Source organism: Brachypodium distachyon, chromosome 2 (assembly GCF_000005505.3).
Source record: "Brachypodium distachyon strain Bd21 chromosome 2, Brachypodium_distachyon_v3.0, whole genome shotgun sequence".
NCBI classification, from domain to species: Eukaryota; Viridiplantae; Streptophyta; class Magnoliopsida; order Poales; family Poaceae; genus Brachypodium; species Brachypodium distachyon.
Window position 1 is genome coordinate 13,932,261 of NC_016132.3, and position 27,669 is coordinate 13,959,929.

A 27,669-nucleotide genomic window follows, 5' to 3' on the forward strand; every position below is an offset into this window, starting at 1 on the left:
GAGTTGATGATCTCCCTTTCGATAATTTGTCGTTTCAATTTAATTTTACAGAGAGACAAGATGAATAAGAGAAAAACGACACCTTTTTGGGTTTAATACTTTCTTTTGTACTGCTACGCACTGATTATCTTAATAGTTGAACCATTGAATAGCGTGCTCACATTTTCTGATCCCGTGCTTCTGAAGTCATCTGTTCCAAAAAAAAAGACGTGGTCGTCTGTTCCAAAAAGGAGAATAACAAAGTTTAAACTTAATACACATACTTTTTCTATTTAATCGAGATCATATGAATATTACGTAGGTTCAGGAAAAACTCCCAGTACAGTCCCTATCAGCCAACAAAGGATTTATCTAGCTAGGATGATTTCCTGAACACTGGAGTCCTCATTTTAATTTCAATTTTTCTTTTTAGTGTATGATATTGTACCAACAAGATATTGTACCAACAAGATGTAGTAGAGACCTAGTAACCAACATTACTGGATGTGTACTCACTCCGATTCTAAATTCTTGTCATGATTTTAGTTCAAATTTGCAGTAAAACAACGACAAAACTTTAGAATCGGAGGGAGTAGTTTCTTCTTAGTAAGAATTACTTTCTGTTCATTTATTCACTGTGACGACAGCATGCATCGTCTTCCTCATCCTCCTCGTCGCAGTCCAGCAGCCTCCACCGCCCATCATCGCCCTTGGCCATGCCCTTGTTCTGCGGCACCCACCACCCCGCCGGCACCCCGTGCTCCTCCCTCAGCGCGTCGTACGCCTTGTTCACCAGCGCCACGTCCCGCGCCACAACAAGCTCGAACCCTGACGACGGTGCTCCGGACGCCGGAACCCCGGCCACCCCATGCAAGTAGCTCTCGAGGTTGTGCCACACCCGCTCGTTCCCCGGAGCCTTCAGGTACGGCGACGCGCCCGTGTCGATCGTTAGCTCGCATCCCACATCGTGGTACAACAACGCCGGATACCTGATAGTGTTGATCTCAGCCAATTCAGTTTTGATAACGTTAGAAAAGTTTCTGAAACTAGAATTTGGAACAACTTACTTGGGTACGATGTCGCGGGCATTGCGGATGCGGAGGACCCGGAGGGGGCTTGCTATTGCGGCGGCGGCGAACCTTTTCTTGAAGCCGGCGCCGCCGATGCGCGGGCTGGCGAAAGCGAACACGGCCACGGGGAATGTCGTTGCCCGCGGCCCCGGGGCAGCGCCGGCGCGTATGGCCGTGTTGTAGCCGTTCTCGGCAATGTCGAAGGCGTTGAGCGTGGCCAGAGCCGCCCCAAGGCTGTGTCCCGTCACGGTGATGCTCACTTCCTCCTCCTTGTACATCTCCACCAGCCTCCTTACCTCACCTAACACCTAAGAGCCAACAACAGCCTCGTCCAAAAATGTAAGACCTATTTTGATTCGGCAAGACAAGACTTTGACCAATGGATCGCTTTTTATTATGTTACCTGGTCTCTGGCGCTGTCCTTGTTGTGGCTGGAGGCAGGGTGGGTGGAGGTGTACATGGAGAGCCAACCACGGTGGACAAGGGCGTCCTCACATCCATCCTTAACTATCCCCCTCGGCGCCACCATGGCGAACTCAAGGTCATCAACCCACTCCAAGCTCTCCACCGTGCCACGCCACGCAACCACGATATCCCGCCTTCCCAACGCCGCCTTCCCGGCCTCCGTCGCCACCGCCACGTACCCGATCCAGTTGGACTCCCTACACCCGCCCCCGCTGACGTGTCCTCCTGCAGCAGCTCGCCAGCTGACGTGTCCTCCACGTCCTCTCACCATGAACGCCGCCGCGTGGCCAGGCGCCGACGACGTGGCGTAGAGGAACCTGGTGACCTTGTAGGCGCCGGCGTGGTCCGGGAGCATGGCGCCGTGGAAGAACCGGCCCCGGCGGAACCGCGAGAGCCCGGCGTTTGGGGAGACGCGCTCGTGGTTGAAGGCGTCGTAGGTCGCCTGCGCCATCTCCCCGTACCAGATCACCGTCCGTCGGAGATCGACGTCCAGGGCTGGCCGCAGCAGCCCCTCCCATGATCTCTCCCCGTGCATCTCCTTCCACCTTGACGCCGCCGTGTTCGAGGACGACGATCCCAGAAGACCCTGCTGCTGGTTCTCCGACATGTTAGCTTTGCTAAGCTCGAACACTTCACTCACTTCACTGTGAGCTGAGTTCTCAGTTCTCACTGGTAGCTGGCTGCACTGTGGATTTGCTTGATTTGCAGCTTGGTTCCATGTTATATATATACACGGCGCGGGGCTGGGCGGCGGCGATGGCATGGTGGAGTGGCGTGTCCGGCGCCGGCGGGTGGCATCGATTACCTTTTGCTTTCACGGCCTTACTTGTGTGCGTGGGGTGGAAATGGCGTGACAGTGGGATATGGAGGGCACGATGACATAAACACCGTGCGAGACGAAGAGCCAAATTAAACATCAGGACTGAGATCAGGAGGAGGCAGGATCGAAGGACAGCGGAACGGACACACCAGAGGGCATCATTGGATGGAGCAGGCCATGCGAATGGCATGCACGGCCCTCTTGTTTGGGCTCCATCGGGAATTCGGTTACGGACATTTCGTGATGTTCTCATGGAATCTTTATCTTTCAGACTCGACTTTCACAAGTGCACACTCGATCGGCCGGCTCTACTAGACTACTCCTATTTTCCTATGCACACAAGCCCACACTCACCCAACTGCAATCGCACCACAACAACTGCACATGGAACGAAACATGTACGGAGTACTGGATTTTGAGCGTTTCTACGCATTATACTCAAATTTGCACTAAAACCACGACAAGTATTAGAAACGAAACGAGTATCACTTAACGCATACACATGTTTACTCCGTATTATCTTGTTCCCAGGATAGAATTCCGAGGGTGGACAGTGCTATCTTTTTTTTTTGGAGAGGACGTGGACAGTGCTATCTTGCCTAACCAATCGGCGGTCACTCGGTCCGTCCAAGATTGGCGATTTGACTTTTTTTTTTGGGCACTTTGGCGATTTGACTTGCACGGAATACGGATCCTTTTTTTTAGAGGACTATACGGATCCATGGTATGCAGGCTGCTTAATTATCTGGGCCGAGCCCGTGGACTCATCCAAAATATACCCTGTCGGGCCTTGCTCGTCCGGTTCGGTTTCTTCAGCTTTGGGCCGAAATAAGCCGGACCAGTAAACCCATAACTGTTTATATAAAAGCCCGGCCCACGCTACACTTCGTTTGCAGCCCTTTAAGGCCATGTATATGAACACTCGCAGCTTTCCAAAATTGAAGAAACTTGCTTCTGTTCTCAACCCATCCAAACCTTTGGCCTGGTATTTCCGGCTGGCTTCACTTATTATTATGTGCTGCATTACACGCACTAGAAGAAAGAAAAGAAAAAGAATGTTGCATCTTGTTTTAAGACAGAATGAACACTTGGTCCGGGGCAATCGTGGTTGCTTCAAGTGATGAACACGCCATGCGTGCATGAATGGGGGACTGATAATTAGTCTCACCAACCTAGCTTGACCCCGGCCAATCGATATCTATTGCATCTTTGGAGTTTGGAGATCGATCGATCCTTTGCGTCGATGCCACTGCTTTCCTTAGTGGAGTGGAGTATCTGCCGTTTTGCGCTACTGGATAGTGTAGTTACGAAAACGTCGGCAGTGGCACCAAGCGTTTCCCTGGCTACAATGCCGGCCGCTAATATAATTGGATCGATCGCCTCTTGCATCTATGGTATTCTTGGTAATGATATGATATATCGATCGTATATCGACTGTAATAATCGCAACGATCGATCGACTGGCAGTTGGTTAATTAATTAACATGTACGGCCGGCCAAGTAAGTGGCCAAAAACCGTGGACAGGACCGATGCATGATGGTGCTGGTCGCTCGATCCGCCCCCCTGACACGTACGCATACGTACCTACGTGCGCACGTACGCCGTATAAGATTGATGACCAGCGGGCGTACGTATACCGTATACGGAGTACGTGCTTGTATTGTACGCCCTTACTTTGATCTGAAGACAACGGGGGCATATTTCAAACCGGGAGATCGCGGAAAGAAAACGGAACATAGTCGGATATATTGAACGGCTAGCCGCGGAAGGTCACGTGAAATCGGCATCCACCGCGGCTCCGGAGAGCGTCTCGACCGACCGCTTCTAACAAATTACTGGTACAAAACTATACACATGCTCATTTATTCCCCTCGATCCCATTGCTCCAAGCATTCATGCATGGAGCTGATCGCAAAAAACAAAAACAAAAAAACAAAAAAAAAACATCCATGGAGCTATCGTTAAGGGCATCTCCGACTCTGCACCCGGCAGCCATGCCCAATACGTACCCAAACCTCGTATCTTGATTCCTGTTTAACTGTATACTCCAGTACATTTTTAATATCTACCTGTCGCCCGCACCATATTGACACGCTCCAAATAAAGTCCAAACTGCAACGCGAGCAGCCGAGCACCCGTGCACGCACGCACTGACGCGCTGCGAAGATCCAAGGTGGTCCCTGTGCCGTGTGCCGGAGACTGACAACACTCGTTTTCGGGCTTTCCTCCCCGACGCGAGCATCCAAGTGAAAAATGCCAAAAAAGGCTACATGTAGCAGCGTCCCTGTCGTCAGGATTCGACGAGATCGTGCCGTGGCCCGTGGAGCCGTGAGTATAGTTGTGGGATGGGCTAGAAGTGGAGTAGTATTTTCGACGAAAACACATTAATCCAGTACTGACTGTTGTGAGCATCTGTGAGCATTTTCTGCGCATTCAATTGCGTGCGCGTGTGAAATCCATGGAGATGGAGGGATTAAATTTGAACCGGAAAACTCTTTGATGGCTGGGCGTCTCGTAGCTAATGAATGAAGCGGGCTGCTGAAATGAAAACGGACAGGGGTATACCTTCTTCGGGTCAAACCCATTTCAAATCCGAGCCCTTTTTTTTTCCACCAGATCAGTGGCTAGTGGAGAGTCTAATCACTTCCTGAAACAAACACTCCATCAGCCATCACAAGAAGCAGAGAAAAGGTAAAAGCGAACAGTTACGTAATCTCTCTGCACTTTTCCGTTCGGATCCTCTGAAAGCAATATGATAGTACACTAGTAACTCAAAGAGCTGTTGAGGAGAATGGAACGTGCAAAGCAGAAGAAAAAAAAGGTCAAACGGATTCATCTCAGAACGTGCAAAGCAAAGACAGATGCACCTCCCAACGTTCCGATTCCACACCCCGGCTAGAGTATTTTACTGCCTCTTCACTCACTCCTCGCAACGCTCAGACCAGGCCAGACAGAGACCGTTCCTCGGACGCCGTGCCCTGCCTTTCCCAGTCTCCTCCTCGACTTGCAAAACCCCACCTCAGCTACTACACGACGCAGAGTGTGAGCTCAGAGTAAACGGAGAGCATTGAGTGAGCGGAGCTAGTGAGAGCCCCGACAAGGAGGAGAAGCACGAGCAGGAGAACACGGACGAGAAACAGCGCCCATGTCCGTGGCGCGATCCTAGCCGCCCATTTCGTATTCGACGGCCTAAAGCCGCCGGAGCCAGCCAAGCTAGCCCCGCGGGCGGAAACAATGGTGGCCGGCCGCGTCAAGGCGGCCATGGGGTTCCAGCGCAGCCCGGCAACCCCCAAGTCCTCCACCTCCTCCCGCAAGCCCGCTCCGCCGCCACCACCCCCGCCGGAGCCGACGAAGACGACGCCGACGCCGCGCCGAAAGTCCTCGGGCTCGCCGGCAACGCCAAGCTCGGGGGCCAAGGCGGCGACGGGCTCCTCCTTCGCGCGGTCCTTCGGCGTCTACTTCCCGCGCTCGTCTTCTTCCTCCTCAGCGCAGGTGCAGCCCGCTCGCGCCACGTCAGCGCCGGCAATGGCGGAGGCCGGGGAGCTGGCAAGGGTCGTGGAGGAGCTGCGGGAGCGGGAGTCGCGGCTGCGGACGGAGCTGCTGGAGCAGAAGATCCTCAGGGAGACCGTCGCCATCGTGCCGTTCCTCGAGACGGAGCTCGCCGCCAAGAGCAGCGAGCTCGGCCGGTGCCGGGACGCCATGAGCAAGCTCGAGTCCGAGAACGCGCGGCTGAGGGAGCAGCTCGCGGCCGCCATGGCCGGGGATAAGAGCAAGGCGCAGAGGATTGGTCAATTGGAGAAGGAGGTGGCCGAGCTCAGGACGCCGCGGCCGCCGGTCCAAGTGGTCGCCGATTGCTCGTCGTCGGGTCACAGCTCTGATTCGGCCAAGCCGGCGCAGAAGTCCGTTCGTCCACCGCCACCTCCGCCGCCGCCCCCGCCATTGCCGGTGTCTTCAAAGAGCAAATCCTATTTCTCTTGCTCGTCCCGCGCTTCCCCTGCTAGCTCGTCGTCTTCCTCGTCCTCGACCCCATCCTGCTCCTCTGCTTCAGACACGGCAGCTTCTAGAAGCCGCGACCCGGAGCTCATCGCCAAGCTTCCTCCCCCAATACCTCCCCCGCCGCCATCAATGCCGGCCCGGGGATGCCGGAGCGGGGGCTCGTCACCGTCAACCTCGAGCGGCAGCGGCAGCGGCGGCGGACGAGGATTAGCAGGTCCTCCGCCGCCACCCCCACCGCCGCCGCCCCTTTCCGGCCCATGCGTCAGGCGCGTCCCCGAGGTGGTGGAGTTCTACCACTCGCTCATGCGGCGGGACTCCAAGAGAGACGGCGGCGGCGGCGAGGCGGGCCACGGCGGGTCCGGCGCCGCGGCCGCCAGGGACATGATCGGCGAGATCGAGAACCGCTCCTCTCACCTTCTCGCGGTAAGCACAACCAAAAATCCCCTCCAGAAAATTCATACTGCACATTTAATTTAGCACATTGATTTCTTTCTTGTTTATTAATCTGTTTCTAAACATCATTCGGTACTCCAAAATTCTCCAAACCGAAAAATCTTTCACCAAAACCGGTGCAGAGCAGTACTAGTTGTTGCCAACCACAAGTAGTGGATGTGGATGCGGTTGCTTGCTTTGCTGCGCTACTGAACAAAGAGCAGAGCACCGGCCAGAAAGTTCTCGTCTTTCTGGAGCTGTGCACGCATACACCAACGGCATACAGGTGAACAGAAACGGGCGCCTGTTCATCTTTCTCGAGTTCACCACCCCGGCCGCATTTCACTAGACTTGCAGGCACGCGGGGGTTTCTTTCTCTTGGATTTTTGCTTCTTTCTCTTGGTTTTTTGTGAGGAGGGATTAACATAAGACAATCTGTAGTTGGGAACAAAAAAGAAGAAGGGAAAAAACAGGATCCGAAGTGGTTCTTGTCAGACTGGTCCATGGGCCCCACCCAGAGCACACTGGCCAGTGAAAACTTATTTATTTTCAAATTCTTCTTCTTCGTAGTAGTATTATTGCTAGTGTGGTGAGCACAGGCTGCACAGTGCTATGGGCTGCTTTTCTGAACTAGCCGTTGGACCAGTGAGTAAACATTTTGACCCAAGATAGCACCGTTGCTTCGCGCCAAGCTCTCTTGAACCGAGGCGAATTTTGAATTCAGACAGTTCTGAAGTCTGAACTAGCCGGGGATGTTATTGTTGCAGATCAGGTCCGACGTGGAGAGGCAGGGAGATTTCATCCGGTTCCTGATCAAGGAAGTGGAAGGCGCGGCCTTCGCCGACATCGACGACGTCGTCACCTTCGTTAAGTGGCTCGACGTCGAGCTCTCGCGCCTGGTAAGCCCTGCCGACGACAGTCCCACTCTCCGAGTCCTAAATCAAATTCAGCCTCCTGCAGAGCACTGTCTGGGATTGATCATTGTTCATCACCCTGAACCTCCCATTTTTCGTAACTCCAGGTGGACGAACGAGCGGTGCTGAAGCACTTCGACTGGCCGGAGAAGAAGGCGGACGCGCTGCGAGAGGCGGCGTTCGGGTACCGCGACCTGAAGAAGGTTGAGACGGAAGCGGCGGCATTTTGTGACGATCCCCGGCAACCATGCTCTTCTGCTCTCAAGAAGATGCAGGCACTCTTCGAGAAGTAAATTAACCACCATCCCCTCTTTTCCCGCATCTTTATCTTCTTCTACCTTATTGTGACGTTTGCTAGCTAGCTCCTTGTTGCTCATCCTCGGGTGGTTCTTTGGCAGGTTGGAGCATGGAGTGTACAGCCTTGCCCGTGTACGTGATGGCGCGATGAGCCGGTACCGCGGGTACCAGATCCCCTTTGAGTGGATGCAGGACACTGGAATCATCAGTCAGGTCAGTTCAGTTTAGCACATGACAGGTAGACAGATCAATCATTTGAACATGCAAATTTGTTGCTAGAACGAGTAGGACAGAAAATTGTTAGTTGATCCTGGCCATGTTTAGTACAAATCTGTTCATTTGGTGAAAGCTTGCTGCTACAAGACTAGTATTCCCTTGACATATTTCCTGGAAAATGTCCTCTACTTAACTGCTACTTGTGTATCTTCCTCTGTAATTCGTAATTTTGCCTGTTACTCCAGTTACTAAGGAAACTGAACTTTCAGGATGACTAAAGCCTGCAGATTTGGTGTAGAAATATGCAGTTTCCTAGGTTGCACACTACTAATCTGTGAATTTCAAGTGCTTGTATCTCTGGATCTGCTGTGTGATCTGCTGACAGTCCACTGTTTCATTGAACAAAATGGCATTCCAGTGACAAGTTCAGTCTTATTGTGCAGATCAAGATTCAGTCAGTAAAATTAGCAAGGAAGTACTTGAGAAGGGTTTCGTCTGAGCTCGAGGCCATCCAAGGCGGCCCCGACGAAGAGGAGCTGATGCTCCAGGGAGTTCGGTTCGCCTTCAGAGTTCACCAGGTACATACCACCACGGCATATATTTTTAGAAGGAGCGATGCTCCCAATCTCATTAATAGAAGAGAAAAGTATTTTTTTCGTCCCTCAACTTGTCAGAAAGTTCGCTTTTCGTTCCTCAAAAAAATTTCGTACTTTTTTCGTCCCTTAATTTTCAAAACCGGACACTTTTAGTACCTCAGTCCATCCAAAGTGGTTTCCCTAACCACGTGTCTGGTTTTCGCATAGTTTTTTCACTTATTTTTTTTCAATCAAGATATGGATGATGCAGATGGAAAAGAAGTAAAACCAGTGCTTGGACGAGATCCAGAGCACGACGACGGCCAATTTCAACAGCCTCGTCGGTCACGGGATTAAGTGCAAACCGGACACGTGGCTAGACAAACCGCTTCGGATAGCATTAAGGACTAAAAGTGTCCGGTTTTGAAAGTTGAGAGATGAAAAAAGTATGAATTGTTTTTGAAGGACGAGAAATGAATTTTCCGACAAGTCGAGGGACGAAAAAAATACTTTTCTCTTAATAAAATCAGATAATTGAAACACCACCGCTGCATTTGCTCACAGTTACACTCAACGACCCTAATCACACAATTTCCACTCCTACATGGTATTTCAATCTGATTTGCTTCGTGCAGTTCGCGGGTGGATTCGATGGTGACACTATGCGGGCATTCCAGGAGATCAAGGAGAAGGCGTCCGCGTTCCAGTCACAGCGGGATCAGCAGCATCTGCAACAGCAAAAGCTCGCCGCTAGCAGAAGCTGAGAACCAAGCGATGTAGTTCCATATTACACAGTTCATTGCTATAGGAAAGTTCATATGTTTCCTTGACCAAACATATGTTTCCATATTACAGCGTTCTACTCAATTTATCACCAAGGAATTCTGCTCTCACAGAATTCTCTCCTGGGTTCATTGTGTTAATTTTACTCCAATTTCTCAATTTACATAGTAAGATGAAAATAACTCGTAAATCTTGACCCAAAAAAAGGGAGGAGGGAAGGAAGAAATGTGAGCATTTTGTGTGTGGTTTCAGCAAGGCAAGCTCTTGGAGCTAGAACTCGCCACCAGCAACTTATTAGTATTAGCACTGGTCATGTCCACGGACGCCGTGGCTCGCCGCATGATGGACCTCATGTTCATGTCAAGGCTCTGCTTCACGATCCTGTCCACGGCGTCCCCGGCCGCCTTCGCGCCGTGGCCCTCGCCGTCTTCCCCGTCTCTGCCGCCGGCGCCACCGCACGACGACGACGAGGCGCCTTCCATGCGCGGGCCAGAGTGCGCCCTGATCCTGCTGTCGCCGCTCTGCCCGTCGTCCTTGAACCACTGCAGGATCTTGGCCGCCCTCCGCTGCGCCAGCGGGCTCCCGAGCAGCGACACCTCCAGCAGCGCCTGCACTGCGCCGAGCTCGCGCATCCGCCGCCTCATCGAGTTTCCGCCATTGTTGCCGTGCGCGAGCGCCATGACCAGGTACGTGGCGTGCTCCTGGCACGCCGCGCTCCCGTGCCGCGCCATGGCGCCCAAGAGCGCCCCGGGCGCCTCCTCGTCCTCCGCGATCGCGCTCCGCCCCGCCGCGCCGCCCGCCGCCGCGATGTCGCCGAGCACGCACAGCGCCGCCTCCGCCGTCGCCGTCGCCATGGTCGGCATCTTCGTCGTCGTCTTCGGCTGCGGCGCGCAGGCGCAGAGCGCGAGCAGAACGCGCACGGCGCCGCGGGCGGCGGCCACGTCCCGGACGTGCTCGAGCTTGGCCGAGAGGTTCCGGAGCGCGGCCAGGCATGCCAGCCGCGTCTCGGCAGGCGCGTCGGGGGCGCCGAGCGCGGCCACGAGGAACGGGATGAGCTCGGCGGCGGGGGAGAGCGGGAAGTCGGTGTCGGCAAGCGAGGAGAGCGAGAGGAGCAGCAGCGCGAGTTCCTGGCTCGTGGCGAGCCCCCTGTCGGCGTCGGCCATGAGCCCCGGGAGCTTCTTCAGCAGGCCGGCCTTCACTATGTGCACCTTGTTTCTGAAAAAATAAACAGTTAAAACGTGGTTATGAATGAAGTGCTTAATCTTTGGGTGGGGTTATCCGTCCTATTGCTTTTTCCATGCCGCAAGCACTAATGCTTGAAGCAAGCACAGATTAGATGGATTTTCCAAGGATCATATACATGTGTTACGTGCACTTGTGGTTTATGCGATTAGTTGTTGGTCAGATCACTCAAGGAGTCAAGAGGAAAAGATCACTATCGTGGATGATGAGTGCGAGCCTGCATCATAAAAATCCACTTCCTCTTTATCTGATGGGAAATTTTGGGTCTAAATGGAGCACGTGGTTAGGTTAGGCGCGCATACGTGACAAGGTTTCGATCTTCAGCGATGGGACAAAAAAGGCTATGGACGATTAGAAGGGGGAAGTTTGGTAAAAATTGCAGGAAACCCTGCCCAACACTGTACGGCTGGCCTGCCTAATACGAACTACTCGGAACTAACAAGGCCGAATCGTTTACTACTGTGGAAAGTGTGGAGTCGGATAAAGAAGTGCTGACATCTCGTGCAGTGTCAAACGAGTCTGACTTACTGATGGTGATCCGAGCGAGCCCACGGGACGACTCCAAGGAAAAATGTTGGCACAAGCGCACAAAATCTGCGGGTTTGACACGCGTACCTAACGCCTGCCTGCCTGATGCAAGCAAGAACACAGGAGGATGAGCTTGTACTACCGATATGCCCAAATTGTTGAAATCATGGTGCTGCCTGGCTGAAACCATGGTGCTTCGATCGGTTTGGCCGAATCGCCTGCTGGCTAATCCATGGAACGGCCGACCGGTTTCTTGAGCACACGGCACGCCCGGGTTTGCATCGACAAATTGCATGGGCAAGAAGAGGAGGAAGAAGAAGAGATGGTGCAGAAACAACAGCACACCAGGGAAACAAGAGTGGTGTCTGGCTGACCTGTGGGTTCCTCTGGCGAGGTCGAGCAGCGCCCCGGCCGCGGCCACCCGCGCGCCGCTGTGGGCGTCGGCGGCGCCGAGCATGGACACGAGCACCGGCACGACGCCGAGCTCCGGCAGCGCGCGCTTGGTGCGCTCGTCGGCCCGCGCCAGCCTCCCGACCTCCCTCGCCGCCTCCGCACGATCCCCACCGCCGAAGCTCAGCCGCTTCACCGCGCTCCTCATCGCCTCCCCCATCCTCCAACGTGCTTGATGTTGGAGATCAAAAGGTGCTTGATGTTGGAGATGGAGCGGCTTTATCAAGGGCGACTAGCTACCTAGATGAAGCCTAGAGCTGTGGCGCCGCCACGATCGGTCGTCGCTGGCGCGGGGGGGGGGGGGGGGGGGGGGCGGGGGGGTTAAGCTAAGTACAGTACGTGCGTGCGTGACTGACGTGTGTGTGTACAAGGAGGCGGGGCTGGTGGTGTGCATTACCCAGTTTGTGGCCGTGCTCTTTGTATGTGTGCAGAGAAAGCCAGCCAGCCCGAAAGCGCAAGTCGGCTAATTAAGACTTCTAGTACTCCTAATGCAGCACCGACCGGCTTGTTTTAATCCGGTGGTGACATCGTCGTCGGGACGATCGAGCCGGGGTCCGGTTGGATGGACCGTCAAATTAACCAGCTGCATTCGTACACGTACGTGCCGCGTCCCATTTACAAAACGGCCGGTTCGGCAACGTACGTCGGATCACGTTGCTGATGCTGTGCTACGTACGTCGCTTAATTATCTCCGTTAATTGCCGCTACACCTGCAACAGAGCAGCTCTGAATTGAAACAGCGTCGTAATTGGCCGGCGGGCCGGAAAGAAAATTAAGTTCACCTTTCAAAAAAATAAAAATTAAGTTCAACTCAGATGCAAATTACTACCCCGGAGTAACCATGCATGCACCGCCGTACGTTCACATCACCCCGGGGTCTCAAGATGTCTCTTATTTACTGGCCATTGGCCTAAAAATTAGCTAATTAATGCAACCTCTTTTTTTTGACAGCAACACGTATGGTGCATCCTGAATTCCTGATGGCTCGGGTTATAGCTATCGAAGAGATTTCTGCCGAGTCCCGGTTCGATCATCTCGGTTTTGTTCCGCCCTTGATCATTAGCGCTCTTCTAATGCATGCACCTAAGTACGTCACCTTCTGTCCTTGTCATATCTGCACAGCTTGATCAGTGCCATGCGTGTGTTAATTTCTGAAAAAATTGCAAGTGCTGGCATCCTTGTCTCGTGGGGGTGGTGGTGTCGTGGCACGCTTGGTGGGGCGGCCGAGCTTCTGATATGATCGAAAACGTTAGCGGTGGAGCATGGATCGATCAGGCCAAGCTTGCTAGCCACTTGCTAGCTTAATTAGTGGAGTGCCTGGACTATCTTGTTACCACGTGCCTAATTTTATTTAAATGAACCGATTTTGTTGATTAACCGGAAGAAAGTACAATTAGTACGTGAATAAATAGATCCATACAATCGAAATGAATAAACAGAAAAGATTCTCGAGAAAACGAAAAAACTCAATCATGGTCTTTGGAAAGTCGAGTCTAAATCTTCTCTTTCACATGTCGATGTTCTTTTCTGTATTCGGCGATAAAATTATAAAACACTATGATTGCACAAGTTAGATTAAACGAACCTCATAAATTTTGAAAAACGCATGAGACGCCGAACAAGAACAACGGTAACCTATTGTTGAATGCATCATGGACATGAACACACCTCTCGCAAGCCAAATTGTGAAACCGTTGCTCCATCAGTTAATCGACAAGGGGAAAGAATGCTAAAAGGATGATCCGTAAGAATCACTCACTCGATATAGTAGGTCACGGCCCTACACCCAGAACAATGATAAAGTCACGACACCAATCTTTTAGACGATGTTGCCTCAAACGCCAACAACCCCCCACCATAAAAGAAAATATAACAATTTTTTTTATAGAACAATTAGATTTCAAACATTAGTTCGTTGTTCCCGGCTCTCAGCACTAAATCAGCTATGTACATGCCTTATTTTAAATTTTGAGAAGAACGTGCAAGCTTCATGGATACTGGAGTATCCTCGAACTTGTAAGTGAGGACATCCGTGTGTCCACGAGGAATCAACTCATTTCGAACGCCTTTTTGGGCCGAAACTGAGGCTCGGCCTAAGATGAATTTGTTTCCTTTTGGGCTGCCTAAAGCTAGTTATACCCATCTCGGGCCCATCGTTAACCCTGGGCCTATTTGCACCTAGGGTCGCTCGCCAGCTTTTCTCATTCCTTTTCTTCTAACGCTGTGTCAGTTATCAGTTAGTGTCAACTTGTCTTTCCCACTTTACCAAAAAAAAAACTTGTCTTTCCCAGTGCTTAAAGACGGATCTTTTCGTAGTGTAATCTTTAGAGCGAGCGAATCCATCCGTCCCACTCTAAGAGATACACACACACCCAAGATGCCGCAACGGAGAGTGACTACTAGTGACGCTGACACGCACCATATATGCGTTCGATCAATTCCCCCCGTATATATCTGCAGCTTCTCAAATTATATCAAACTCGTGGTCATTAATTTGCTGTCACGTCTGCTCGCTCATGGACAGGTCTTCAATCTGGTTTAGGCCGGTGATGCATTGCACTGTGGGCGGCCTCCGTGGAGTATACCAAAAATACTTATAAATTAAGTGTGTGTTTCTGCTAGCATCAGACGACGAGTATGCCCAAAACCTTTATTGGGCTATCATCATCTGATTAATCGTGGTGATAGCGAAACCTGGCCTACCTTTACGAGATTGATTAATAAAGTGATGAGCACGCCTCTAGCGGCAACTCAAACGACAGAGCCGCGAGAGGCAGCAGGCGGCGTTAAAGAATGACGCGAGAGCTCGCGGATCTCCATGCGCCGCTGCTGTAGCTAGCTGCAAACGCTGCCAAAAAAGATACTGCACCAGAAGAAAAGAAACAGTTTGCGTGCTGCGCGGCAGAGGGGCGCGCGCCACGGCAGCTCCGGTGCACGTGACCCGGCGGGAGCGAATCGAATCGCAGCCGTCCAAGTCGCGGCGCATCGGACGGCGGTGGTAGTCGTATAAATCCATCCAGGCCGCCCCGCGAGCGGAAAGCCCATTGCTACCAACCACCGCCGTGAACAGCAGCAGCACAGCAGAGCGCAGACCCAGCAGCGACAACACAATGGCGGCCTCAACCATCTCCTTCTCCCACCCCAAAACCCTAGCCGCCGCCGCGGCTGTGCCCAAAACGCTGCCGATCCCCACCGCCTCCTCCGTCGCCTTCCCCGCCTCGCACCCGGCATGGGTCCTCTCCGCCGCCCGCCGACGCGCGGTCGCGGCCATGGTCGCGGCACCGACGACGACGGCTTCCGTGGGCGCCGCCATGCCCTCGCTCGACTTCGACACCTCCGTGTTCAACAAGGAGAAGGTCTCCCTCGCCGGCCATGAGGAGGTCCCGCTCTTTCTCCCCCACCCCGCGCTGCTACCTGCTAACTGCTGACTCTGGGTTTTTTCCTTTTTTTTGCTCCGATTTCTCACGATTTTTTGTTTTTCTCTGCTGTAGTATATCGTGAGGGGTGGGAGGAACCTCTTTCCGCTGCTCCACGAGGCCTTCAAGGGCGTCAAGCAGATCGGAGTCATCGGATGGGGCTCCCAGGTTCACTCAAAACACTGCCAACTTTGCTCCTCCCTTGGTGCACAGTATTTCTGTCTCTGATAAGCCAGCGCACACTATACTTGAATACGGATAAACAAATTAGTGCTGTTAATGTTAAGTGGATTTGACCGATTTGACACAGATTTGTTCTCTCAGATTAAGAGAACCACCTGTATTTCCCCGCGAATAAGAGAATCACCTGGATTTCCAACTCCGAGTTCTGCTGATAACCGAGTCAGCATTGCCTTTTTTTGCAGGGTCCAGCACAAGCTCAGAATCTGAGAGATTCCCTAGCTGAAGCAAAGTCTGACATTGTTGTTAAGGTTAGCTCTTCTGATCCGTTTCCCTGCTTTAAATATTGTAGTGACTTTTTCTACTTAAAGGCGTAAATATGGTAACGACTTTTTCTACATAAATGCTACTTATTAAAATGAAAAGCTCTGGACTCTGGGCTTGAAGCCCTGAATGAACACTCGAATAGTTATTCGCTTCTTCAGCTTGTTAACTTGCTCTGGGGATAAGTTTATCACTGATTCTCTTTTAAAGTGAGCATTTGGCCTCATACAACATTGACATGGAAATCCTGAGCCAGCATATATTCTGGGGTTCTGTCTCATTTGATATGTACTTTACCACTATGGCGTCATTTATATAATCTGCCTTTTGCTTTCAGATTGGTCTCCGGAAAGGTTCTAAATCTTTTGAGGAAGCACGTGGAGCTGGATTCTCTGAAGAGAATGGAACCCTGGGAGATATATGGGAGACGATTTCAGGCAGTGATCTTGTGTTGCTGCTCATATCTGATTCTGCACAGGTATGCTTCATGCTCATCAACTGCATGATTTTCCGTTTTGCCATAACCACCCAAGCATGTTACTTTTATGAAATTCTTCATGAGATTAGGCTGACTTCCAGCCTTTCAGGTTGATGTCATTTTGTGTCCTGCTGTTTTAATTTAACCAACCATTCTTTGCATGGTATATCTAGTGACGAGATCACTTTATTCTATCCTTGTAAATTCTCGTTTACTCTCTGCAGGCAGACAACTATGAGAAAATATTCTCTCACATGAAACCGAACAGTATTCTTGGTTTATCACATGGATTTCTCCTTGGACATTTGCAATCACATGGCCTTGATTTCCCCAAAAACATCAGTGTTGTTGCTGTATGTCCAAAGGGAATGGGCCCATCAGTCCGAAGACTTTATGTTCAGGGCAAGGAAGTAAATGGGGCTGGCATCAACGCTAGCTTTGCTGTTCACCAGGTATGGTTCTATCATTGAAAAACTAAAATTACAGTTATCAATTTGGTGTAAAGACATGCAGTTATGCACTCAGCACTTACGTATGTGCTCTTCTGTTGCATAGGATGTTGATGGAAGGGCTACTGATGTTGCTCTAGGATGGTCAGTTGCACTGGGATCTCCTTTCACATTTGCTACTACTTTAGAACAGGAGTACAAGAGTGACATCTTCGGGGAGCGAGGTGAACATATTTTCCTCTCCACGACTTTTTTTTCCCTGTTATAGTTGCACTAACTAACCAATTTTGGTCCAGGAATTTTGCTGGGTGCTGTCCATGGCATCGTGGAGGCTTTGTTTAGGAGATACACTGAGCAAGGGATGGATGAGGCCTTGACATACAAAAGTACTGTAGAGGGCATCACCGGAATTATATCAAAAACTATCTCAAAGAAGGTACACCATTATTTATCTTTTTGTTACCCCTTAACGTCTTTACTCATTAGACTAATTTCCCCCTTTTTACCAGGGGATGCTTGAAGTGTACAACTCCTTGAGTGAGGAAGGCAAAAAGGAGTTCAACAAGGCGTACAGTGCATCATTTTATCCTTGCATGGATATACTTTATGAATGCTATGAAGATGTTGCCTCCGGAAGTGAAATCCGGAGTGTTGTGTTGGCAGGGCGGAGGTTCTATGTAAGTACCTGTGCTATTAGAACTCCACTTTTCCATTTTGATTCTGTTCATGATTAGGTTTGGAGTTTGGGCACCAATTAAAACAAGATTATTATTCATTAACATCCACTCAATTTCACAGGATAAGGAAGGTCTTCCTGCTTTCCCTATGGGAAAAATTGACCAAACTCGTATGTGGAAGGTTGGTGAGAAGGTGCGCTTGACCCGCCCAGATGGTGACCTTGGCCCACTTCACCCCTTCACGGCTGGAGTTTATGTTGCACTCATGATGGCCCAGGTCAGGTTCCTATTCTCTTGTTACGTACGACTACTGCACTAGCATATGATAGCCTTACACCCCATTTGAATCATTTGCCATATCTCGGCTGTATATTACCCTCAGTTGAAAATTTTCTTTACGTGCATGAGAAGTGATCATTAACATGTCTGGTTTTTCTATGCTGTAGATCGAGGTCCTAAGAAAGAAGGGTCACTCTTACTCAGAGATCATTAACGAGAGCGTCATTGAGTCTGTGGACTCCCTGAACCCGTTCATGCACGCCCGTGGAGTGGCCTTCATGGTCGACAACTGCTCCACCACTGCACGCCTGGGATCAAGGAAGTGGGCACCACGCTTTGACTACATCCTGACCCAGCAAGCCTTCGTGACGGTGGACAAGGATGCCCCGATCAACCAGGACCTCATCAGCAACTTCATGTCAGACCCTGTCCATGGTGCCATCGAAGTCTGTGCCGAGCTGAGGCCGACCGTCGATATCTCGGTGACCGCCGACGCTGATTTCGTGCGCCCGGAGCTCCGGCAATCTTCATAGATCAGTCATTTGTGTCGGCCTGGGCAGATGAGTGTTTTTGATGGATTGACTGTGTGTGTGCACCTGTTTGAACTTGTGAGCTGCTGTCGGATTTGGGTTGGACTACCGTTCCAGAATAAAGTTAGTTCCCCCGGGCCCCGGTGATGCTGTGTTTGTGCAGCATTTGCCGGACCATGTAATGTAGGTCAAACTGATCATCCAGCTCAGTCATAACAAAATCTTGTACTCCCTCTAACAAAAGATGTCTCAAGTTTGTCAAAATTTGGTTGTATCTAGACATGACTTAGTGTATAGATGCATTCAAATTTAGTCAAAATTGAAACATTTTTTGTTGGACGGTGGCGATGGATCATTTTAGAGGCGACGCCCTGGAGCAATGTGAGTTCGTTCAACTTCAACGAAGCCAGCCAGCCTGCAGGGCAACTGCATCAGCTTTTTATCCTCTAGGGGCAAAAATAACGCGGGCATCTCCAAGGCCATATCAATGGCATCAGTCTGTTCTTGTCCGTGGACAAAGAAAACCAACCCAATCGGGGCTCGCTAAATCAAAGCTGGTGTGCATTTGTCCCCAGACATGTTATACTCAAATTAAAATTTGCATTGTTTGGCAAGTCTGGATATTGTCCACATAAAACATACTGGCACAAAATAAAGGTTCACACATGTCAGATGGACAGATGACGTTCATTTGACATGTATCCGTTGGATCAGGACATCTCCAAGGGTAAAATGCCAAATGAACATGTGTCCGGACAATATGGCATGTGGATAACTATAACTTCACCCAACGGATACATGTTAAATGGACAGGCCGACATGTTAATACTGAGTCAATAACTATGGTATCTCGGCACTAATACCAATTTGGATGTGCCGAGGAACCATTAACGTCTACTTTTAACATTTAGAGGACGAAAATTACATGGAAAAAATTAAAGGACCGAGTGCGTATGTTTTGTCAAATCGGAAAACAAAAAATATACTTTTCTCTATTTTTATCCATGACGCATCGATCAATCTCAGCCGCTCCGCTTCGCGTCGGAGTGGCCGCTTGCCTTGCGACCACCGGTACTACCGGAGCTCCCTCCTCTCCCCGTGCCAGCAGCGGCCCTCCGATCACCAGCTTGGTCCTGCTCCGGTGCGGCGGCGGCGGCGGAGCCCCTGCCTGTGAGCCGCTGCACGACGGACTTGAAGTCCTCGGCGGTGCCGGCCTCCACGAACACCGTCTCGATGATCTTCACCGTCGTCGCGGGCTTCTTTTTCTTCCCTTCTTCCTCCTCCCCCGACATCGAATGTGTGAACTCAGAGGTAGAAGAAATGCAAGCAACAGGAACAAGAACAACAATGAGGAGAGGGAGGTGGCAGTAATAAGTAGCTGAAGAGCCGTCACGTACCGGCGGGAAATTTGACCGCCGAGATGCTGACGGAGTCGTGCAATCTACAACTTTGAACTCTTCTAAATCAGGCATGTAGCGGCAAATGATTCTCTGTTTGAAAACACAAGAGTTCAAGTCTGAATCAGTCGTAGAAACTGCACCTGGGGAACTCTAAGCTGCTAGTGTCAGAGAAAACGGAGAAGATGAAAGCTATTTAGTATTTCCACCGTTTCTGTAACATATAAACTGTATAACTTTTGTTGACTCTCAATTTTTTGTTAACTTCGACTAACCTTGTACAGTATAGCAAAATGTATCTACATTCATGGTGCCAAGATCTCATGACATGTATTTTCATATCATATTGATTTGGTATAGAAAATATTAGTACTCTCTCCGTCCAACAAAGGATGTCTCAAATTTGTTAAAATTTGAATGTATCTAAACATGACTTAGTGTACAGATGCATTCAAATTTAGTCAAAGTTGAGACATCCTTTGTTGGACGGAGAAGTAATATTTTTTTTATATAACCTCGACAAAATTTATGTCTCTCCGATACATAATAAATGTCTCAGATTTAGTACAGTACAAATTTGTATTAAACTTGAGGCATTTATCGTGGACCGGAGGGAGTAGTATTTTGCAACGGAATGAGTACCGACTCGCACTCCTGCAATCCTACTTGATTTAAGATTTAGCTAGGCTAGGAAGTAAACCGTACTTGCTCCTCCGGTTCTATACTAAAGCATTTTCTATTAGTTTCATCCTCTAGCTAGACAATGAGCCCGCCCACACGTGTGGTACCTTGCTATGGAAGAAGAATTGCATGTTATCAAAGTGAAAACCATAATTGAGAACAAGCTATCGCGGTCAAAACTGGACATCAGCAGCTAGAAAAGCTGCACGCTCTTCTTCAGTCAACACCGTACAGGAGCTAAAGACTGCGGTTCTAGACCCAGTCAACCATAAGCCGCAGGCATATCTTATAACAGTTGCCAAATCTGCTTTGCTCTCCCAGGAGCAAAGATGAGTTCAGCTACAAGATATCTCTCTCAATTTACCATGCAGGGCACCATCGACCGTCGAAATCGGGCAATGCTGTTTGCAGATATATAGAACAGATGAACTGAACTTGGAGATACCACAGGAAGTTTGCACATTACCGGTTAACACACACAGAATTACAGGAAGGAGCATTTCGAGACAGGGAACTAACATCCATAGATACACAGTACTGGAAGCATCCTGCTTGCGCAGAAATAAACAGCGTGCTGGAGTCCTTTTCCCAGCAACACCGGTTCGTGTGCCAAGGGATGATATATGTTTGACCAGGCGGGATTCGTGTGCCGGTCAGTGCCGTCCTCCTCCATCCTACATGCCGTTGAACTGTCAAGAAATAAATTGTTCCAGTGAGATTTGATTTGTTATATTTTATCAACATAAAACTTGCACGTGACTAAGTAGCAATCTGGTTGCAGAAAACCCTTAGAATAGAATTGAGTCATACCAAGTAAGATTGAAAAGCTTTTAATGAGAAAAGTGAGCTGGATTTCAAAAGTACAACCAGTATTCTAAACAAAAGAAAATAATTATATGAATAGCAGAATGCTCAGGAAAGGCCAATAGAGTTATGTCACAATTTAGTAGAGCACTTCCTTCCCCAAGAAATGATATGACATAGTATAGTGAGAATATGTGAAGCACAAATAATATATAACCGGGGCAAGGAAGAAAGTAAAAGAACGTTTTTTTTATTGAAACTTCACACAGGAAAGTAATATTACCGATGATCCAGGTTGTCCGTTAAGTACAATTCCTTTTTTTCCTGCCTGCTCAGATCTCGAACCCTTTGTTGTGTCACCCTAGAAGATTTAGAGGTCATGAAGACTAAATTCAGTAAACCTGTGTGCCTAATTTAATGAATCACCAACACATGGAAGATCAATAAGTAGTTCAAGTCCTACGAGGCAATGAAAAATACCTCCATCTTCAATGCCATCAAGAGTATTCGTGAATGATCATTATTCATGAAAGAAGAGCAAAAACAACTCATCAGCATAGAAATTAACTTTTAAGAGGTTGGCAGAACAATACTAGAAAAAACACAGAACAAGTTTTGTGGTTGGCCACAAAAATTAAGATCGTGTTATTTTGCTATATATATTCCATTACACAGCTGAACAACAAGTTATACAGAATGGGCCACACATTAACATTCAGTTCAACAAGGGCACGGCATATTTTGTTCGTCAATGGTGTAGTTGGTACATCCAACATCAACATTAATACATTAGTATTCAGCAGACTCATTGCATGATGAAGGCTAAACTGAGTAACTAAAATATTTCATAACTTTTGCTAACCGGGTCATTTCACAACCAGCATTATCCAGATTCTTGTAGTCGCTAAATGGACACAATTTTAATTGAATTAGTTCACGATTCATTGTCAACAAAGACAGGCAAAATTCCCCCCTAAAGATCCATACATTGGACTTGAAAAATCCTAGGACATTTATTTTCCACAAACATGTTCAACCACCCTGCTGTTGACAACTCCATCAAGCATTGATCGACAGAGGGAGTGGCAACTTAATCAACCCATGTGACACCCCCAACTAAAGTCAAGCCGTGATTAGCACAGCCACAACAACAGTGTCCTTTCGCAAGGGTCGAACGCGACCCAGCCAGCTTTACATCAATTGTTCGCTCCTGCCTGCCTATCAGAAGCATAGCGTGTAGACATAGAAGATGCCGAGTCCCTCACTCCCTCGGTTAAACTTAACCCCCCCCCAACCTTCCTCTCACAGTCATAGCACGTGAGTAGAGCAACCGAGCGGTGCAAAATTAGTAAGTGGCAGTAACACTAGTAGCTTCGCCAGCGGACAGAGAGGGGACGATGATAGTGGTACCTCCCGGTAGAGCTTGAGGTAGAGCTTAAGGGGCTCGACGTAGTCCTCGAAGCCGAGCGTGCCCATGGACCAAATGAGGTCGTCCCCGTTGATGGTCTTCCGCTTCTCCTTCATGCACTTGTCGCTCGCCCTGTACCCGGGGAAGCCGATCGGGATCACACGCACGCACGCAACAATAAGGAGCTCCGCATCTGGGCGGGCGCGGGAGAGAACTGAAGGGAAGGGCGAAGAAGCGCGGATCAGGGACATACTCGCTGGTGATGAAGCTGATGAACTCGGACACGCACTCCTGGATGGACTCCTTGGCGTCTTTCGCGATCTTGCCGTTCTCCGGCACCCCTCGCCGCATGATGCGCCCGATGTTGGCGATCGGCAGGAACCGCTCCTGCTCCCTGGCCCCGGCCCCTCCTCCTCCCTCCTCCGGCGTGCCCACCGCGTCCGACATCGCCGCTCGCTGCACCTGCACGGCGCGCGGAAGCCATGAGATCGAAGGGTCTTGTCGTTGCCCTGCTTTGTGTTTTGGGGGAGAGGTTTACCTTAATTGGGAGAGGAGGAGATCTGGAGATGGACGGAGATGGCGGAGGGGATCAGCGCCGTTGGTTGGGGAAGGAGGAGGGCGCGTCCGGCCGCCGGATCTGGGGCGCTGTTTTCTCTTTTCTCACGGGGGGTTGGTGGAAGCGAGCTGCTCTGCTGCTGCGAGCGAACAGGGGAGGAAGCTCTCTGCTCCGATCGGGAGTTTGTCGTCCGATCTACGGACACGAACCAGGAACCTGTTGCTAACCGTCCGATTTCTTAGCAGAAACAGCCGCGTTATTGGTTTTTCTCCCTGCTTTTCCTGCTAATCTTTTTTCTAATGGCTCCTTCGAAGCTTTTTTTACTTACCGTAGAGACATGCATGCTTATACTTTGACATGGCATGGCAAATCGTGATCTCAAATGGAACATGGGCCAAAAAGAAAGAATGGGCACTAGTATTTGACAACCACGACAGGTAGAAGCTTAAAAACTGATCCTGAGGTGAATAAACAATTTTTTTTGAGAAATAAACAAACTAACTTGTTTTTTTTTTTAGAATCAACAAACTTGGTTTGGTTTACTGCGACGTTCAAAAAACTGTGTCTGTTTCATGCGTGGGCCGCCAGTTGGGCTAACCATCGATCCAAATCCTGCAGGTACAAAATGCATAGAAAGCCCGCGCTAGTCGCACCGACGGGCTCGCGGTTTCGCTGTCGGATGGAGCAGGCCTGTTGGGCTGTCACTGGTGGAAAAACAACTGGTGCTCTCCCATGCTGGAGTACGTCATTTTCTTTTGACACTCACGCTGCTGGTGGAGGATGCAAAAAATAAATCATGTAGTACTGGGTGGGGCTTCGCTGCTAAATAAATCGTTTGCTTGTTGATCGACTCTCACTTGTTACACTCGTTCCATTGACGTGTTCAGAATTAAGCTCGGCTCAACACATTAAGCTAGCTTCGAGTGCAATTCAAATAAACTTTAATCGAGTCGCAAGTTTCGAGTAAAATTTCCGGACCCGCGTACCTACGTAGAGTGCATGCGGTGGGCGGTGACAACGGCCGGGACATGATTTCGTCTGGTTTGAGGCCAGCCGACACGTACGAGAACAAGCTAGCTAGCCGCATGCATGCGTGGAAGAGTCGCCGAACGATCGAGCGGTTGGGCCCTATACCGATCTCCATCGATGGGATCCCGCTGTCGAGGACGAGTACCTGGCCGGCTGCCGCCGTGTTCCTGGGCTCGGCGACAGCCCGTCCCCAGGGGGCCGCTTGGGAAGAAGAAGAAGACCCGGTCGATCTACCCGACACGGGAGATGGTGCGGGGTGCACTGACCCGTGCGTGTCGGCAATGGATCGATCAGACCGCGTAGCTGGGCCGCGACGACGTACGTATGTTCGAACAGTACAGGGCCGGCCAGCCAGGGACATCTCGATCGATCGGACGTGAATGCATAATTGCATATGCATGTCTCCTACCGCTGGAAGAAGCCAGCGCCACCGGCCGCGCGCGGACAAGACGACGCGTCCGTATATCAACGGTCTCATCAATACATGCATACATCGCGTATACGTCGCGTCGATCAATGAACGGCGGCCTACGACGTTCGGGGCGGCAGGGCCCAATGCAAGCCGGCCGGCCGGCAGACAAGCGCACACGCACGATCGCGCGTGCCCAAGTGATGGAGGCCGGGGAAGGATAACTGGATTAGGATATTTAGGAATTTAGGATAGGATAGGACTGTAGGAGGGGTTGGCCGGGGTCGGAGGCAGTTGAAGGGTCTGTATGGTTTGAGTTCAAGTTAGTCCTACCAAAAATTTGGCTTGACAAAATATTGGTCATGGTTTTGCTTGCTCTTTCTAACTTTGGCCAAACTATAGAGCTTTGGCATGCCATCCAAACAAAGACCAACTTTTAATCAATAACCAAAAAAATTAGTAGGATAGATGTTAGCTCCAATCCAAAACACACCCGAAATGCCGATGCCGTCTTCGGCGAGGCCAGAGCGTCAGCGTGTCCATGGGACGCAGCGCTCCGGTCTGGCCCAGAAACGGCATACCTTAACCGCCAGGCTCCAGCGCTATGTTGGGCCGTTGGGCGGCCGGGCCACGCCCACGCACGCGTCCAGGTCGTTGCGCGGGGGACCTACTGTCTGCTACTGCGAATGCCCGGATCACTAGTCCAGTACCTATGCCCGTTGCTTGCCCATGTATATCTCTGTTGCTGATCCTCTCTCGAGTCTCTCCGTTGCACTGGTACGTAGTCTTTTTTTTTTGTCGAAAGGTGATCCGTTGTAGTCTTGTACAGATAGAAATACCAGTGGGACAGATCCAGAATTATCCGACTTTATCGAACAAGCCTGGGCCAGGCCTAAGCCGCATGGGCAATTAGGCATGCATACGAACGAATATAAGCTAAACTTGCATGCGCGCGGCGGTGCGACAACAAAGACAAGCCCGTGGTGCGTGCCAAGGGCCCTGCATTATGGATTTATGGAAATGCCGACGCAGGTGCGCGCATCTCAAATCTACAAACTGACGACCGTTCCTCCCGGGCCGGCCGGTACGCGCACGCAACGGACGCCTAACACGTGGCACGTATCATCCTTCCCCGCGTGTCCCCTGACCAAACCGACCCCGGAGCCCCGACAGCCAACCCTCTGGCGCCAGGTGGCAGCTGGCCGGTCCAATCCCAGCCGCTCGACTCCAGCTAGCCCCCATGCACGGAAGAGATCTTTGATGTTGGACGCCACCAACAGTGACCTCGCGCGTCCCCGGGCACGACACGAACACGCACCTCCCCGGGAACGACCGGACCGGCCAGCAGCACGTACGTCGTCTTCACCCATCGATCCATGGATCCCGACCGACGTCGAAAACTTTATGTCGTGATCGATCAGCCATATAGGTTTTCTGGCTCCGCAACGGCCGGCCGAATCCGGAAAAATCAGGTGTTTTCCGTAGACTGCAGGTTCGCGGCGTCGACCGACACGTGTACTGCTTCGCCGTGCTGCAGACCTGCAGTGTGTTTCGGCAAACGGTTAGCGGAGGAGAGTCGTCGTCATGCACGCAATATCACTCCATTTTCGCACGAAGCACTAGGTAGCTAAAGGGCATACCCGATCGCTTTAAAAATAGTACACCGTAATTAAGTAGATCCCCTTTTTCTGAACCATCCTCGATCAGCGTCGCTTCCGTGTCCATGAGAGATCTCGCCGGCACCCATATCTACCCATTACTCCTTCGATTTTTTTATTAAAAAAAACACGGTGCACTACCAGGATTTCAGAGTTTGGTGACGGTGCTTTATTTTTGTGACGGGGATTGGAACGACCGTCACAAAAATAATTATTGTGACGGCTACATCACTACCGACACAAAAATATTAATTTTCGGAGCGGGCTTTGAAAGATTCGACAGAAAATACTTTTTTTCGTGGCAGTTGGAAACCGACACAAAAAATATGCATTTTCATGTCGGTCGTAACAATTTATGTGTCGGTTCACCGTCACCTAAAACAAATATTTGTGGCGGCTGGTGCCCGTCACGGAAAATATGCTTTTTCATGTCGGTCTTAACAATTTATGTCTCGGTTCACCGTCACATAAAACAAATATTTGTGGCGGTTATGGTGTCCCCGTCACAAAAATAACACTGTCACAAATATTGTTTTTTACCACTTTTATGAAGCAACTACCATAAGTTTTGCTCTAAACACTCTGAAATAAATTGAACATGCATAAGACTATATTTCGTATATTCTACTTGATTATGGTAATTTTTTATACTTGTTGGCTATTGTTTAGAATTAACGTGTATTTTAACCAAATTTAATTCAAATAACACCCAAATGTGCTCCAAAAAATGAAAATCAACCAGGGATCCATTTGGGTACTAGTAAGGTTGCCATAATTTCTTGAAGCCATTTGAGAGAAATATGACCATACATGCTGTTGTAATGGTGGCATGTCGTAAGAGTGATATGATCTTTTGGAGTGAAAGTGTGAGGTTTGTAATGCAAATGAATTTTAATATATCCTTTTGATCCCAAAACATTAGATCATTTTGTATGAAAACATTTGTACATTAGATGATTTATGCCAGTACTTGTTTAGAGTATGGTAAAATTTTATAGTTATATACTACTTTTCAGAATTTAATTGAAAAAGTTCCAAATTATTATCGTGGCGGTGGTTCGCACCGTCACAAAATTCCATAAACTCCACGGCACAGCAGCACGGATAGAGTTCATGGATGAGTGCCTTTTATTGGAAACCCATTATCGAGCAACAGATTCATATGAAGAGCCAATATCTGTACTAAAGAAAGTAGAAATCCCTAGCTAGATAGACCTTGCAACTACACATTCGAAAAATAGATGGTGCACTGTTTTTATCCCAAATGCATCATAATTACAAGCTGCTGTTTGCAAACATCTATGACAAAATGGGATACCACCTAATTGCGTTGGTTCTAGGGGTGACCTCCAATTTGATTTTGCTGCATGTCAAATTTAGTTCTAGGTTTTAGCGAACATCTTTTTTCCTCAAGTAGCTGTTGTGAAATAGAAGTTGCCGTACCAAATTAGGCCAAATCAACTTTGTTTGAACCGTGAGTTGCTAGACCAAATGTGTAATTAGTTGTATCCCTCATCCCAAATTTTGAACTAGAAGTCGCTACACTAGCTAACCTTTTTTCCAGATTTGCTTTTAGTTTATTTTTTCTTAGCTGTTTGTAAAGTTCTCACTAGGAATTGCATTAGA

At 49.7% G+C, this 27,669-nt stretch overlaps 6 protein-coding genes across 6 annotated transcripts; 2 read left to right on the plus strand and 4 right to left on the minus strand.

Annotated features, from left to right (window-relative positions):
• Positions 1-193: 193 nt before the first annotated feature.
• LOC100844256 (phospholipase A1-II 6) lies at positions 194-2,364 on the minus strand. The gene is made up of 3 exons (XM_003565828.4): positions 1,453-2,364; positions 1,047-1,357; positions 194-968 (listed from the first exon to the last, which is right to left on the minus strand). The coding sequence occupies exons 1-3, from the start codon at positions 2,275-2,277 to the stop codon at positions 608-610; spliced, it is 1,497 nt and encodes a 498-aa protein (XP_003565876.2). The 5' UTR covers positions 2,278-2,364; the 3' UTR covers positions 194-607.
• Positions 2,365-5,282: 2,918 nt separating this feature from the next.
• LOC100832861 (protein CHUP1, chloroplastic) lies at positions 5,283-9,658 on the plus strand. Its single transcript, XM_014899072.2, has 6 exons — positions 5,283-6,754; positions 7,531-7,662; positions 7,785-7,966; positions 8,076-8,187; positions 8,634-8,768; positions 9,401-9,658. Exons 1-6 carry the CDS (start codon positions 5,570-5,572, stop codon positions 9,527-9,529), a joined length of 1,875 nt encoding a protein of 624 aa, XP_014754558.1. The 5' UTR covers positions 5,283-5,569; the 3' UTR covers positions 9,530-9,658.
• Positions 9,546-12,056, minus strand: LOC100844556. The gene is made up of 2 exons (XM_010234809.3): positions 11,693-12,056; positions 9,546-10,763 (listed from the first exon to the last, which is right to left on the minus strand). Exons 1-2 carry the CDS (start codon positions 11,926-11,928, stop codon positions 9,797-9,799), a joined length of 1,203 nt encoding a protein of 400 aa, XP_010233111.1. The 5' UTR covers positions 11,929-12,056; the 3' UTR covers positions 9,546-9,796.
• Positions 12,057-14,568: 2,512 nt separating this feature from the next.
• On the plus strand, positions 14,569-18,420 carry LOC100833488 (ketol-acid reductoisomerase, chloroplastic). The gene is made up of 10 exons (XM_003567801.4): positions 14,569-15,148; positions 15,260-15,352; positions 15,610-15,675; positions 16,026-16,166; positions 16,391-16,618; positions 16,722-16,839; positions 16,912-17,051; positions 17,125-17,292; positions 17,414-17,569; positions 17,739-18,420. Exons 1-10 carry the CDS (start codon positions 14,879-14,881, stop codon positions 18,102-18,104), a joined length of 1,746 nt encoding a protein of 581 aa, XP_003567849.1. The 5' UTR covers positions 14,569-14,878; the 3' UTR covers positions 18,105-18,420.
• A 449-nt stretch (positions 18,421-18,869) lies between these two features.
• On the minus strand, positions 18,870-20,286 carry LOC106866026. The gene has a single exon (XM_014898526.2). The coding sequence runs from the start codon at positions 19,571-19,573 to the stop codon at positions 19,124-19,126; it is 450 nt and encodes a 149-aa protein (XP_014754012.1). The 5' UTR covers positions 19,574-20,286; the 3' UTR covers positions 18,870-19,123.
• Positions 20,287-20,465: 179 nt separating this feature from the next.
• On the minus strand, positions 20,466-23,161 carry LOC100833792 (nuclear transcription factor Y subunit B-4). Its single transcript, XM_003567802.4, has 6 exons — positions 22,930-23,161; positions 22,645-22,853; positions 22,394-22,523; positions 21,464-21,469; positions 21,267-21,344; positions 20,466-20,868 (listed from the first exon to the last, which is right to left on the minus strand). Exons 2-6 carry the CDS (start codon positions 22,836-22,838, stop codon positions 20,854-20,856), a joined length of 423 nt encoding a protein of 140 aa, XP_003567850.1. The 5' UTR covers positions 22,839-22,853; positions 22,930-23,161; the 3' UTR covers positions 20,466-20,853.
• Positions 23,162-27,669: the final 4,508 nt, after the last annotated feature.

Coding starts and splice junctions, on each gene's coding strand:
- LOC100844256 (XM_003565828.4), bottom strand. CDS start 2,277: ATGCCATCGCCGCCGCCCAGCCCCGCGCCGTGTATATATATAACATGG. Junction 1,358..1,452: donor AGGACAGCGCCAGAGACCAG/GTAACATAATAA, acceptor GTTGGCTCTTAG/GTGTTAGGTGAGGTAAGGAG. Junction 969..1,046: donor GCCCGCGACATCGTACCCAA/GTAAGTTGTTCC, acceptor CAACACTATCAG/GTATCCGGCGTTGTTGTACC.
- LOC100832861 (XM_014899072.2), top strand. CDS start 5,570: ATGGTGGCCGGCCGCGTCAAGGCGGCCATGGGGTTCCAGCGCAGCCCG. Junction 7,967..8,075: donor ATGCAGGCACTCTTCGAGAA/GTAAATTAACCA, acceptor GTTCTTTGGCAG/GTTGGAGCATGGAGTGTACA. Junction 8,769..9,400: donor TCGCCTTCAGAGTTCACCAG/GTACATACCACC, acceptor TGCTTCGTGCAG/TTCGCGGGTGGATTCGATGG.
- LOC100844556 (XM_010234809.3), bottom strand. CDS start 11,928: ATGGGGGAGGCGATGAGGAGCGCGGTGAAGCGGCTGAGCTTCGGCGGT. Junction 10,764..11,692: donor CTCGCCAGAGGAACCCACAG/GTCAGCCAGACA, acceptor TTATTTTTTCAG/AAACAAGGTGCACATAGTGA.
- LOC100833488 (XM_003567801.4), top strand. CDS start 14,879: ATGGCGGCCTCAACCATCTCCTTCTCCCACCCCAAAACCCTAGCCGCC. Junction 15,149..15,259: donor CCCTCGCCGGCCATGAGGAG/GTCCCGCTCTTT, acceptor TCTCTGCTGTAG/TATATCGTGAGGGGTGGGAG. Junction 17,293..17,413: donor TGGCAGGGCGGAGGTTCTAT/GTAAGTACCTGT, acceptor TCAATTTCACAG/GATAAGGAAGGTCTTCCTGC.
- LOC106866026 (XM_014898526.2), bottom strand. CDS start 19,573: ATGCCTGATTTAGAAGAGTTCAAAGTTGTAGATTGCACGACTCCGTCA.
- LOC100833792 (XM_003567802.4), bottom strand. CDS start 22,838: ATGTCGGACGCGGTGGGCACGCCGGAGGAGGGAGGAGGAGGGGCCGGG. Junction 22,524..22,644: donor ATCAGCTTCATCACCAGCGA/GTATGTCCCTGA, acceptor CCCCGGGTACAG/GGCGAGCGACAAGTGCATGA.